This window comes from Paramormyrops kingsleyae, chromosome 13 (assembly GCF_048594095.1).
Source record: "Paramormyrops kingsleyae isolate MSU_618 chromosome 13, PKINGS_0.4, whole genome shotgun sequence".
NCBI lineage: Eukaryota > Metazoa > Chordata > Actinopteri > Osteoglossiformes > Mormyridae > Paramormyrops > Paramormyrops kingsleyae.
The window spans coordinates 22,028,141-22,042,930 of record NC_132809.1 but is presented as its reverse complement, the minus strand read 5'-3'; the positions used below and the strand labels follow the sequence as shown (position 1 = coordinate 22,042,930).

At 46.8% G+C, this 14,790-nt stretch overlaps 1 protein-coding gene across 2 annotated transcripts in view; it reads left to right on the top strand.

Annotated features, from left to right (window-relative positions):
* agbl1 (AGBL carboxypeptidase 1) overlaps positions 1-14,790 on the top strand; it is a 141,089-nt gene that overhangs the window by 33,394 nt on the left and 92,905 nt on the right. For both annotated transcript variants that reach the window (XM_023815338.2, XM_072698693.1), the window contains 7 exons: positions 541-953; positions 5,411-5,494; positions 6,730-6,816; positions 7,271-7,419; positions 7,780-7,867; positions 7,950-8,082; positions 8,307-8,460. In XM_023815338.2, coding sequence (XP_023671106.2) covers positions 541-953; positions 5,411-5,494; positions 6,730-6,816; positions 7,271-7,419; positions 7,780-7,867; positions 7,950-8,082; positions 8,307-8,460 — 1,108 coding nt within the window. The remainder of the gene's footprint in view (positions 1-540; positions 954-5,410; positions 5,495-6,729; positions 6,817-7,270; positions 7,420-7,779; positions 7,868-7,949; positions 8,083-8,306; positions 8,461-14,790) is intronic.

Below are 14,790 nucleotides of genomic sequence, written 5' to 3'. Positions count from 1 at the left end.
CTAAAAGATTATAAAATATATCGTAATATTAGCCTGCTTTACTTCCTCAAGGACCTTCATAAAAGGCCCAAAGACGGCTCGTCTTCAGCTGACGAGCTTTTGTGGAGATGATGACCAGGACTAGCTGCATTAAGGATAATTGATTGCGAAGCACATGGCTAGCTTGCCGCATCGTCCCCACCGCAGTGCTGCATGCCCGCTTGCCCCCTTGAGCGCTGCTACTTGATTTTGTTATTTGTGTGATCATCTTAGGTGGGACATTCACTCAGGAAAACAATTGAGGAATCTTCACAAAGAAAGTTTTAAAGAAATTACAGTCTCTGCATTCTTGTGGCTTTTGCGGTGTGTAGGAATCCCTGGATAAACGGGCACCGCTGCCTGAAGTCCCACCCGTCGGCGTCTAATTGTGCCTGAGAGGCAGCTAAGCAGTTGCGATGGTGTCTGCAGCATTCACACTAATTAGATATCACATGGATCACGGGGAGATTGCAGAGAGGTGCAGGCTGTCTGGAAGCTCACTGAGCACTTTCATGTCTGTAGGATTTGGACTCGGGCTTGGAGAAGGAGGAGAGCTCAGATGAGGAGGCCTCACTAATTGGGGAACGCATCCCCGAAGGCGGGAAACGAGAGGCCCCCAGTCACCCCAAGGGGAAGGGAGGTCCGGATGGCCTGGCTTTTCCTTGGAAGAAGGAGACGCCCCCCGTCTGGGGAGGAGGGCTCCCCGGGGAGGATCCCCCGAAAGCTGTCGGCTTCCTGAGCTGCCGTCTGCGCAGCGAGCCGGAGAAGGTGGCGGGGCTCCTGCAGAGACACAGGGCCAGTGTACCAGGCCAGAACCTGCGGCAACACCTCAGCGCCTTCACCAGTCTCTCCACACCGGCATTCTCCGACCTCTGGGGCCACCTCCCTCCACGGAGGGAGGAGCCAATGGCAGAGCGGACACCCAGCGTGCAGAGGTAGCTACCCCCTTGCTCACGGTTCTGACCACATACCTTCTCTCTAAGCATCATGCACTTTGCAGTTCGCCTAGCATTCTCCAGGCTCTGTACTCCTCTTTCCGTTTCCCCATTTCTATGACTATTTCCTGACCTAATGCTGTCTGCACCTTGCACCCCCCCCACCATCATCCACCATTAATCTGATTACAAAATTTTAGGATGGAGAATCAACTCTGTTGAAAGGAGATCCCACAGAGTTCACGCCTCAGATGCTATCCTCTCTGTTCCTGTCTGCTGCAGTAGTTTGTAACTGGGCCGGCTGGGGAGTTTCTGTCATTATCCAGCATTGATCAGCCTTTGCTGCAGTCTGGGTTCTGCACAGCCGCAGATGAGATGAGTAGAGATGAGATTCAATGCAATACAATTCATTTTTATATAGCGCCTTTCACAACAGAGTCACCCCAAGACGCTTTATGTGGGTGTGTTGTGATACAACATCATTAATAGAGTAATACAAAACAGGGAAAGACAAAGGAATTAAAGAAAGTCTGATGACAATGGAGGAGAGGAACCAAAAACTCCAAGGAGAAAAAAAACCTCTAGGGGTCCAAGGTCCCCCCCCCCCCCCCCGGGCACTAACATTACTGAAAACAGAAGCGAGTGGACTTACTTGCTAAAAGCTAGGTGTAAGCTGTGATTAAGGATAAAGACAAAGTCCATCAATCAATCTGTTATCCACGTTGGCCTGTGAAGGGTGGCCAAAGTCCATCAATAAGTATTTTCTCCACACTGGCCTGTGCCGGGTGGCACTGAAGGCTGCACCCATGATGATACAGTTCGTAGGTCCTATTCGCTATGTCAGTCCTCCATGGGACTGAACCAAGACTCCAGCTGAGATGGTGCCCAACCCAGGCACCATCCAGACATGTGGGAAGGCAGAGAGCATGGATGGTCAGAACATGCATTGATACATTAATGGACAAGCATAGTAGATTAAAAAAAACGGCATGTACATCAGCACTAGCAGCCATAGTTACGGCGTGGTATGTGTTAGGTTGCGGGGGAGCTCAACTGAAGTAATAGGTCTTCAGTAGAGATTTAAAGACTGAGACTGATTTGCCATCCTGAACATAGACTGGTAAACTCTCAATATCTCACAATATAGGAGCCCTGTAGCAGAATGCATACCGGCCACGGTCACTTTCTATGTGGAATGACAAGAACCTGCATTCTGTGACCTGATTCTGTGATAAAAAATATCAAATGGTCACAACTAGGGAAAAGAGTAACATAGGGAGCAGAACTAGGAAAAACCAAACAGCAGCAACACACCACGTCTTGAACACAGAGAGTGTAATCATCTAACAATGACCAACTGGGGAAATGAACAAAGGCAGACACTTTAATACACTGATAACAAAGACTAACAAAAGGCAGGTGTGAATCATCAAAAACAAGCAATCGACGAGGGCAGAGGGCAACAAGACACGGGTGAAGTAACTAACACTAATGAACACAGAACTATGGAACTAACAAGACCTGAAACCAGGGAAATACTACATTAGGAGAAAATCAAGAAATAAGTCAAACAGAACATAACCAAGGTGTGACCAGAGAACCTTAAATACGATAAATTAAACACAGGGATAAACAATATCAAAGTAAGGATAAAACAATAATAACCAACAGCTGAGACTGGCCACTAACCAGCCACTGGAGACCGCTCTGCCTCATCTCGGTCCTGAGCCCATTTTGTCTTGATCTTGGCCATATGTCTCGAAATATTACAAAACATATCATCCCCCTTTTGTCTGGTGTCCCTGCAGCATTTCGGGGCGTTAAGGGCCTTTCTCAAGGGCCCGACACTGTGACTGTTCTACCAGGGACAGGGCTCGAACTGGCAACTTTCATATCGCGGACAAAGTATGTGTACTGCCCCCAAAACAAACAGACAAACAAACAGACAAACAAACAAATGACTGAAAGTGATTAATTGTCATTGTTGACACATGATAGCACATAGTGCATAACAATGGAATGTGTCCACTGCATTTAACCTATATGTGACATTGTGACATAGCAGTGGGCAGCTATTATTTAGTGCCCAGGGAGCAGTGCTTGGGGGCGGTACCTTGCTCAAGGTACCTCAGTGGTACATTGCTGGTCTGGGCTTCGAACTGGCAATCATTCACAAGCACGCTTCCCTAACCATTAGGCCACCACTGCCTAAAATATTAATGATACTAATAAATTGGAGGTGTAGGTATCTGTTTTTAAGATGGACAGCTGTCTGGACGTGTGTGATGGTGTGTGGACCCAGTGCAGATGCTCCATTTACTTTGAGGGTCAGACACTGTGGGCGGGGCCAGAGGGCGTGTGCTACTTCGGCAGAGTAACTGACTCGTGGCACCAGTAATGTCACGTGTGTCACCCTGTTTCCCAGCAGCAAGGCAACACATCAGGAGTAGAAGCAACCTAGCGCAGTTGCAAGATGACCAACTTTTTACAGCTTTCAATCAGTTTACCCTTTAGGGTTCACATATGGTGAAGAACGTATTAAAATGTAAATACTAACATGTTGTCGTCACCGTGTTCCCAGGATAATAAGATGGGCTTGTTATCCATAAATTGTGATTGATAAAATAAATGCAGGAGTCAACCTCAGTTCCTTATACTGACTCTGAGTACTTTTAGACTGGAGTATGAGAGGTTTATACTCAGCTTGTACACAACTTGTACACTCAATATCAGTGAACATTACATATTGTTACATATTGACACTTGTGATGGACAAAACGATGCTTTATGAACCATTTGTTGTTTTTTGGCCTGATAATGTAGCGCTGTCACATTTCCATGTTCCTAAGCAAACAATCTTGGTTTGCATAGTGGCCATGCTCTGTGCCCTTTTTTTGAGGAGCACCACCAACGGAGGAAGCCATCTCCCACGTCCTGCACACGACCCTTAGCCACGTGGACAAGAAACTGGGCAACTATGTGCGATTGCTGTTCATTGATTACAGTTCAGCATTTAACACAATAGTGCCCAGCAGACTGTTCACTAAACTGAGTAGCTTAGGAGTAAATAACCGCCTGTGTGTGTCGGTGCTGGACTTTCTCACCGGTAGCTCACAGGTGGTGAGAGTTGGGAGCTGTGTCTCCAACAGCATCACCATCAACACAGGATCTCCACAAGGGTGCGTACTCAGTCCATTGCTGTACGCACTCTACACTCATGACTGTAAGGCCACTCATCGCTCCAACACCATTGTTAAGTTTGCGGACGACACAGTGGTGCTGGGGCTCATCACCAACAACGATGAGTCGGCCTACATGGCTGAGGTGGAGAACCTAGCAGCGTGGTGTCACGACAACAGTCTCCAGCTGAATGTTGACAGGACAAAGGAGCTGGTGGTGGACTTCAGTAGGAGACAGCAGAGGGTCTACACTCCCCTCACCATCAACGGATCTCCTGTGAAGAGGGTGAGGAGTTTTAAATATCTGGGTGTCCACATTTCTGAGGACCTGGTGTGGGCTGTTCACATCCAAGTCCAGTCCAAAAGGGCTAAGCAGCGCCTGTACCACCTGCGGCAGCTGAGGAAGTTCAGGGTCTCTCCAACGATCCTACGGACTTTCTACTCGGGCGCTGTGGAGAGCATCCTGACTCAGAACATTACTTCCTGGTTCGGGAATAGCTGTTCAGGACCACAAAGCCCTCCAGACGGTGACCCGTGCAGCAGAACGCTGCTGCAGGTCGGCCCTTCCATCTCTTCAGGACATTTACAGCAAGAGATGTAGGAGCAGGACCTTCAGGATCATCAAGGACACATCAAACCCCAACAACAACCTGTTTCAGCTTCTGAAATCAGGAAAGAGACTCAGGAGCATCATGTCCAGGACTGAGAGGCTTAGGAGGAGTTTCTACCCCCAGGCCATAAGGTTTCTGAACCTGGACGTGCCATTGCTCCTCACACCCTGCTGTACATTGTGCTCTTGTTCCCCTCACCATACCCGCACTGCTACACTGCTCACTTTATTTATTTATTATTATTATTTTATTTTATTTTTTTATATCTGTGTTACCGTTCAGTTTGAATATACTGTCTCCGCTTGCATTTTAGCTCGCATTTTAGCTTTTTTTTTGCATTTTAACTTTAGCACAATTGGAGTTTTAAATTTGCAGAGTCTACAAAAGAGCGGTTCAGGATGCATTTCACTGCGTGTTGTACTTTGTATAACTATGTATGTGACAATTAAAGAATCTTGAATCTAGTGGGGTCACAAAATACAGCAGTTGGTTCAAGAAACGTCCAGCACTAATTGACGGCTATTGTTAGGTATCTATCATAAAACTAAAAAGCAAATTTTTGTACAATGGTGGATGCTCTCACCTACTTATACACACACACACTATGCATTTTTTTATTTAAGACAACAGGCTCATGTTCAGCCTTCTGTTTTTTTCTCTCTTCCAGAAAAAAGGTGTTTGAAGACATCCAGCGAATTCTGTGCCCTGAAGACATTATTAACAAGGCCGTGTTTGACTTGGAGGATGTCAGGTATACACATCACATCCTGCCGCTCTCTGAGGCATACAGCCTCACCCTGCTAAATGGGACCACTGGTCAGTTACAGTCCTGTCCAAAAAGTCATTGGGAGGTATCTGCACTGATATACTGTAATTTCAAATCCTAATCCTTTTCTACGCTTGTGGTTATGATGTTGAGCTTTTGTGCCGGTAAAGCAAAACCTTTTATGGGTGTGTCCATCACCCTCGGGGAGAAGATGCCCCCTGAGGCTTCAGGCAGCTCAGATACCCCGCTATCCTTCTGGAAGCAGGCGCCTTTCTGAATGTCATAAACAGACAGAAACACCGGAGTCTGTATTTGTTGCTGGGGCTTTGGTCTGCACACGGCTTATGGATACTGTGCTCAGTTTACATAAGCAGGATCAGTGGCCGGTCACCCCTGCATCGCTGTCAGCTGCATTCTCTTGTGAAGTGCAAATGTTCTTAGTAGTTTAACATTGGTCCTGATAAGAAGCAAATAAGAAAATTAATAATAATAATAATAAGGAGGGATTATATGTTATGTAACTGGCAGCACACGGCACACTGTGGGAGTGTTTGTGTTGGATACCTTGCATTTCCTGGCTAAGGCCCCCTCCCCTGCTGCTGGGCCTGTAATGAAGGATCTGCTTTCTCACACCTGGGTGGAAAACACAAGGCTGTTTGTTTTCTGTTGTCTGTACTAACTACAGCAGCAGCTTTCTTAACAAAACCAAAGTGCTCTGGGTTTTCCAGGCATCCCCCTGGGGGCGGCTGAGAAATAACGCTTCCACTCCACCCCTCCCCCACCTCCGTAATTAACGGCAACGTTGCGAAATGTATATTTGTGTTCCCCTCAGAACCGGTCACAGTGGATATGGACTGGAAATTGTTTTTTTTTCCGCTCTTTTCTCATTTACTGTGTGTTTTGCGCTGAAAGGGATTTCGGAAGCAGGGAAACAGAAGCAAAACCTACGAGCTGAAATTGAGTAGAGTTAACCAAAACTGACACGCTGGACCATATGGTCCTCGTGGACCCACAGTCCACATTTTTGCTTCCTCCGAGCTCCCTGTCAAATAGTCCACATTTTAGCAGTAGCTGGGGAGGAACAAAAACGGGGACCATCTGTAGGTCCCCAAGGACAGCGTTGGGAAGCACTGCTATAGGGAACGGGCAGGAAGTAGTTGGTCTCTGGGGGTGTCTGACTCCCAAGTCATCAACATCTACTTTCCCTCCTCCCTGTTCAGCTCCTGTTCCCCCAATGGCAGTGACTGCCTGCAGTTCGACTCCAGGTTCGAAAGTGGCAACCTCCGTAAGGTCATCCAAGTGCGCAGGTACAGTCACGTCTCCTCTGCAGATGGTCCTGATCTCACAGCAAAAGATTCCGGATTCGGCATCATTCCGGTCATTCCAGGCCTTCGTGCTGTGAGCTAAATCTGTGGGTGGTTCGCATAAGACATAGAGCATCAGACTACGGTCTAGCTTAGTTTATTACATTTGTAGTGTGTGTCACCATCTGTGTCATGTGTTGATGCTAGGAGAGTTCATAAAGATATGCCCAGACAGACCAACAGAAATTCATATAAGGCCTCAGCCATGTTCCCGAAATACCCTGAAAGCGAAGGTACCAAACGGACATCAGAATAAGCTTACAAAGGACCTTTTAAAAACGATGGGACATTAGGTAAAATGTCATGAGACGATTTTAGTGTGAGGCGTACCTTCCGAAAATGCCTTTAGCAGAAGAGATGGGTATGGAATTAGTCTTCTGTTCGCTTTTTGTCTGAGGCATGAGTATGACCTGATCCTGAACGCGGACGCAAACTCCTCCGATCACCACCAGTGGTTCTACTTTGAGGTCAGCGGAATGCAGTCTCACGTCAGCTACCGATTCAACGTCATCAACTGTGAGAAGGCCAACAGCCAGTTCAACTACGGTAAGGAGTACACCGTGGTGCCAAGAGGGCGACATCGAGGGCCTGGGTGCAGAGAGCCACTGCAGAGTTTACTGTCTGTTGTAATATCTTTAGAGCACCCCCTGCTGGGCAGAAACACCTGCACTTTCACTTCCTCCCATTGCGCAGCATTGCGGTTAGCCTGAATGCTACTTACTACTTAAATATTGCTAGAAATACACAATATACCACACAACACCTGCTTACATCAAAGAAGGTCAAAAACTAATAGTTATAATGAACTTCATTATAACCAGGTGTTGCCAATTTGTCTCTAAAAGCACCATGAAACTATAGGAATGTGAAGGGAGCTCACTTTTCCGTGGCTCCCCCTTGGTCCAGGGATGCAGCCTGTCCTGTACTCTGTGCGTGAAGCTCTGGAGGGCCGTCCAGGCTGGGTGCGTGCGGGAACTGAGATCTGCTACTACAGGTTGGACTGCTCTCCTAATCCAAAGCATCCCCCAGAGTATCCTCCAAGAGAATGGAGTTTGACTGTCTATTTGTGCACACAGGAACCATTTCTTCCGACGTGGAGGTCGGAAGGGCTCAGCCTGCTACACGTTGACCTTCAGCGTCACCTTCCAGCATGAAGAGGATGTCTGCTACCTGGCCTATCACTACCCCTACACCTACTCTACCCTGCAGGTATCTACAAAGTCTCACGTCACACACACACACACACAGGTGACATAGAGTTTTGGGAGTAAAAATTTGCTGCTTTGGGTCTCCAGAAGACCTGTGCTACTGGCTCTTAAATTGTGTTACCTATGTTATTCCATTAAAAAATATATGCATCTAATCACAATGAAGCATGTCAGACATTGCAATGAGGTCCAAAAGCTTCAGCAAGGCTGCACGCTGCATTTCAGGCCCACCTGCAGATCCTGCGGCAGTCAGTGGACCGCAGGAAAGTGTTCTTCTGGGAGCAGAGCCTATGCAGCTCCCTGGGGGGGAATTCCTGTCCCCTGGTGACCATCACTGCCTGCCCTGCCTCGCACAGCTGGACTCATCTGCACCAGCTCCGTGAGTCAGTGAGCACCGACTGCCCTGCTTCTATGGCCTCTGTTAGACCCATCTCCCATATCTAGATGGTGACCTTCTGGACCTGCTGGGCCTGTTAGCTGTGAGGGACGCTACAAGACTGATGTTTTTAATGCTTTGGAGCCTCCAAGTCTTCAGTAGGTGGTGCTATGAGTGTTAATAATCTTGGGAGGAGTAGCTGTGGATCCACATCCTGTGGGTGATGGATACTTCAGGTCTGGGGGAGATGGGAAGAACAAGCTGCCCCCACTGTTCCAGCTGAAGGTGGCACACTGTGATTATGTTGTGCGAGGAGGGTGGGGGAAGCCATCCCACTGTCTCCTTGGCAACAGGCTGATTAATATACTGTATGGGTGGCCTGAACATATGGCGTACCACAAGAACGAGGCAAGCCCATTATTATATCAAATCGCGGACCTCTGCCCCAGATCTTGATTCTCACAGGGGATTACAGAGCAGCCACCTGACATGAGACTGGGGGGGCTACAAACATGCCTGACCTTTGCATGACTCCTGCAAAGGGGCGTGGCCACTGTCCACTGTGTCTCTATAGGCTGGGACATTTATCAATTCAGTGGATATATAACTGTAGCGCGTTAACTACCATACTGCTGGGTGCCTGCGGGAAGTGAGATCTGCTATTACAGGTTAGACTGCTCTCCTATTCCAAAGCATCCACCAGAGCATCCTCCAAGACGATGGAGATCGACTGTCTATTTGTGCACACAGGAACCATTTCTTCTACTGTACAGTAGCTAGATACAATTATTCACCCTTACTATTTAAATGACCTGATATTGTGCTCTTAGATTGCTCTGAGAATATGTAATCTAATCAGACATGTGCTTCATTTTACGGTTTCTGTTCTAAATTTTCCGGTTGAGCCCATTTAACAATTTTTTTTTTATGCTGTCCAATTCCTGAAATCATAATTAAATGCCTGTTCCAGTTCAGATTACTGGAGCATCTTTGAAGACATCCTGGCAGTTTCATATATTTTTTTTCTTTTCTGAGTGGGTTTTTTCTCAGCAGTCAAACCTGTTTAATTTCCACAGAGTTCAGCACCTCTCTGTTGGACTTTGGCAAAATCAATGGACTTTCTACTGCGAGTGAAACCATCTGCAGTTTATAAGGAATATTCAGGACCAGGTTAGCAGAAAGTGCAGGAGAAGCAAACATTTATGAAAACTATACTATGTGACATTAACCTTAGGATCACAGTGACTCTCCTAGCGAGGAGGTTGCTGGTTCAAGTCCCAGGAGAGGCTTTGCTGTGAGGTATGGAACCAGAAGTAGTTCAGAGAAACAAGCAGCTGGAATAATGTGCTAATCGAGGCTGCGTGACTTTTGGAGGCAGGGGGCAGCCTCAACAAGGCCACTCGAGGCTGTGTGACTTTTGGAGTCAGGGGGCAGCCTCAACAAGGCCACTTGAGGCCACTTGAGGCTGTGTGACTTTTGGAGGCAGGGGGCAGCCTCAACAAGGCCACTCGAGGCTGTGTGACTTTTGGAGGCAGGGGGCAGCCTCAACAAGGCCACTCGAGGCTGTGTGACTTTTGGAGGCAGGGGGCAGCCTCAACAAGGCCACTCGAGGCTGTGTGACTTTTGGAGGCAGGGGGCAGCCTCAACAAGGCCACTCGAGGCTGTGTGACTTTTGGAGGCAGGGGGCAGCCTCAACAAGGCCACTCGAGGCTGTGTGACTTTTGGAGTCAGGGGGCAGCCTCAACAAGGCCACTCGAGGCTGTGTGACTTTTGGAGGCAGGGGGTAGCCTCAACAAGACCACTCGAGGCTGTGTGACTTTTGGAGTCAGGGGGCAGCCTCAACAAGACCACTCGAGGCTGTGTGACTTTTGGAGTCAGGGGGCAGCCTCAACAAGGCCACTCGAGGCTGTGTGACTTTTGGAGGCAGGGGGCAGCCTCAACAAGGCCACTCGAGGCTGTGTGACTTTTGGAGTCAGGGGGCAGCCTCAACAAGGCCACTCGAGGCTGTGTGACTTTTGGAGGCGGCAGTGAAGCTGGAGGCTCTATGATGTGACTGAGAGCCTGATTTGGTTTCTTGATTTACCCGCCTTTTTTTTGCCAGGCTGGGTGTTTACGCCCACTGCCCAGCTGGACTGTGCGCTGGCTCTCCTGCTTCCATTTACCCCACTCCACACGCCCCCCCTTCCTGTCGGGAGACAGGAATCCATCAAGATTCCCACAGCGTTTGGTCCTCCGCCATCACAGATATCGACATCGTCCGCTGCTACCTGTCAGCTGTGAACACGGAACATAAAGACACATGGGCTGGGGATATAAAACCAGATACCTTCAGCAGAGCGAAACTCCCATGATGTAACACCAGTTAAGGCCTGGATCTGCCGGCTGTCCAGTTCTCAGGCGGACGCCCTTCCAGGTCCCCACTGCGTCACCCACTGGACTACCCACTGGATTTCAGCGGTATGATCCTGATGTTACGCAGCTGCCCATTCCAATCATCATTATCCGATCAGTTCCCGTCTGAAAACCCATAGCTGATTAATAGTACAGTGCGGGTTATGAATAATTATCCATATGTCTGTTTTCCATACCATTGATGGTGAGTCTGGAGTCTGTTCTGGGAATTGTAGGGCACCAGTCCATCGTGGAGCACGGAGCATGGAGTGTTTGTGACAGGAGACCGTCTGAATTGAGGGTGGCAATCAAAAGCACAAGCCTTGAAGAGTGAGGCGAAAAAACTGGGAAAGGTAGTGAAAAGGCTGCTTAGCGTGTCTGCATTTTCTTCCTGAGTCGCTGTCAGTGAAGCTGTCATTTTAAAAGTACCTCATTATGCAAAATACAAAATATTCAGAAGGACAATTAAAAACAGTTAATGGGATGATGTTTCCTTCTTTTCGTAATTATAAACTTACCCTACATACATCTTCTCCCAGGGGCCTGGATCACAAAGCCAGATTTGTTACTTACTGTAGCTGGATAACTTTAGATTTAAGGTATCCCAGTTTAAATGGACTTTGTCTTTGTTCACTTAGATTCAGCCCAGAATACCTTAAATCGGACAAGTTACTGTAAGCAAGAAACCATGCTTTGTGAAATAGGCCCTCTGTCTCTCTGATCACATCACATTATTATTATTATTATTTTTATTATTATTATTATGTGATCGCAGAGACCCTATATGTATTAAGTCACATTTTGATGTACTGAATAATGATATCCTAACTGGAGCTGTGAGTATTAGACGACCTTTTGCTTTCTGTCTTTAACCTCATTTGACAGCATGTATAAATACCTTTCAGAATATTTTTATTTGGGAATTGCTTGGACATTTGAGTGGGTAACCAGACTGTAAGAACCCTTCATTACATTTTAGGTTTAGGCCGCATAAATTCCTTATTTACTCTGGAAAATGTAATAGGCTGTAATCTGATTTAATGTCACGTAATCCTCTTTGTGAAGTAACATTTGACTTCTGCTTGAAAAGGCCCCAAATTGTGCTTTGAATATATTTCATTAGTCTGTAATTAATCATGCGCTCAGCTAATCCAGTTGGTATGTTTAAAATGGAGCTGACTGTTCTTGCAGTGATTGGCCAGTGATTGTTTGCCGATTGCAGTGATTGTGAATTATCGGTTCACTGCCAGATTCACTAACATTTCGCTGTCTAGTTATGAGGCGTAGTGACTTAGCACGTTCCTGCCTGCTCGTGGATTGCCTGGCATCTCCTTCAGTAAATGCTGAAAAAAACAGCCTGTTTAGCAACACAAACTTTAATCGCTCAGGAGAAGCTGTCTGTTGCCTGTCACCGAGCAGGAGCTTAACAGTGAAACATTCCGCTCCAAACTGCTACATTCTCCCATGCCCTCACAGACACAGGGCTTATTTATCAAACCTCCTCATACAGAGGCAATAAGCCAGCTCGCTCCTTCTTCCTGGCCTGATAATGTAGTAAGGTCACATTTCCATGCAGGTTATTTCAGAGTCTAATGAGTTTGATACTTCGTTTAATAAGTTTAGCACAGGGGATGCTGTTTGTTCAAGCCTGACCCCTCCTGGCCAGTTGTTGCAATTAATTAACATGGGCACACAGATGTTTAACTACACAGAGATGTAGTTAAGGTTGGGGTACTCTTTTAGGCCTGACTGATACTGGTCTATCCAGTGCAGCAATATTATTGCACTCTGAATAAAGTCAAATGTGTGTGTTTGACTTCCCCTGTCCCTCAGCCCAGGGTAGCCCAGGTGTTTAAAGTCTCCTTCGCTAACTGCCAATGACCACTTTCCACCCTCTCCAAGTTTCCGTGTGACGTGCTTCACTCTCTCTATCGTCTCGTCCAGGGTGGAGATGTGATATGAGGTCCTTATTCTGTACTGCTGTTTTCCTGCTTCAGTATACTGCCTCTTTCATCAGTACTGCCCAGTTCACCCGAGACAACATCCTCAGCCATTTCTGATCTGAGACTCATTAAGCTGGGATAATGGCTTCTGAATTTGCATCTCCCTGTACCAGACCGTGTCACGTCTGGGGAAAACTATGACCCACTTTTCAAATTAAGGCCACAAAGGCCACTTTCCTTTGGAGCTGCTGCTTTCTTCTGTCTGTTCCTTAGATTTAAGTAATAAATAAACCTAACTGAAAGATTAAGTTCAATTCTAATTGTATAATAATTAAACAGACCTCCTTGTTCTGAACCTCACAAATATATCAGATTCCAATGCATTTAATTTTTGTGTCTAACAGAGCAGCATTGAGTGAATAACACACACACACACACACACAAAATAAGATCATGGACTTAATGAAGGAACTCATATGTGTATGTGATTCGCAGTAAATTTTAGAAACATACTCCAAGTTTAAGGGCTGCAGCACAACCAGGAAGCTACGTTGTGCACTTACAGTGTGAAGGAGAGCGCTTGTTGTGTTGGTTGCACGTGTCTTTGCAAATTTACACTCCGCTCGCTCCTGGCTAAACTGTCACGCCGAACGGGATTAAGTTTGATAATTAAGAAACCAGGAAATGAGCCCACGTAATTGCTGCAGAATGTTCGGGTTTAATAAATCGGAAGTGTTTTTTTTTGTAAGCTATGTGGGGAAAATTCCTAATTAGAAATGGACGTTTGTGATTAGCCGTGGTTTGCGTGTGAGGCGTGGCAGAGAGTGCCGCTGACTGCTCGCGGCCACCTTTGAAGTTAACTCGCATGCCTTATTAGCGTCATTCACGGTGTCATTCGTATTCCGCTGACTGACGTTGATGGCAGGGCCGTCACTTCAAAGACCCATGTGACTTGGTTGCCAAGTTTAGCAGTGATGCTGGGAGTCTGTGCCGCTGACGGCTGAAGCCATGAGAGCTGAAGATGCAGGCATCAAAGTTTCAAAAAAAGGAAAAACCTCAAACTTACTCGCAGTCTCAGTCTACCTGATACGCAACACCCGGAAACATACGGTATGTTTTAAAAACTCACCTGAGCAGGAGGCATGACGTTATGTAAATTGCCTCAAGCAAGAGTGTACAGTACAATATTCTGTTACCTTACCCATACGGAGTGCATAGAAAGTTCTTGAATGTATTGGTATCTGAGCAATAGTTGCAGTGCAGATACAACTACCAGCTACTGTGTGTTTGTTTTGCAGTATATTTTATAAATTCACCTATAGCAGGTTCCATGGTATAATGTAAACTGACCTGAAGCTAGAGTATACAATATTCTATTGCCTTGCCTATGACTGTTTTGGATTCTGAGTTATAGTTTCAGTGTAGACCTTCTACAGCAGTGTTTCTCAACCCAGTCCTTGGGGACCCCAAACAGTCCACATTTTTGCTTCTTCCCAGGTCCCAAATTGCCTGTACCGTTTATTAGCTCTTCTTCATTGGCTGGGAGCTGGAAAGGAGCAAAAACCTGGACTGTCTGGAGGTCCCTGAGGATTGGGTTGAGAAACACTGCCCTACAGCTTTACCTACAGCAGGTGTCTGGACTTTGATCAAAAATTCTGTTGGTAATAAATTCCTGGGAGGGGACTCTGCTCACCTAATCACGGTGTTCTCTACAGCGGGGGTCTGTGAAACAGCCTGCTGTTGGAAACGCTCTGGATCTTGTTTGTGGAGACGGCCTCCTGGGACAGGGGATGCGGTTTGATTTCCTAGAAATCTCAGAGAGTGTGGGGTGGGATGGGGGGGGGGGGGGGGTACAGAGAACATATACACAGGCAATAATGCAGTATCAGCCATGGCAAACAACTGGAGAAGCGTTTTTAATCTTTCTGTAGACAGCTTCTTTTTTCTATCTTTTCAACACAAGCCAATTTCACTGGTTAAAAAAAACACAGTGAAATAC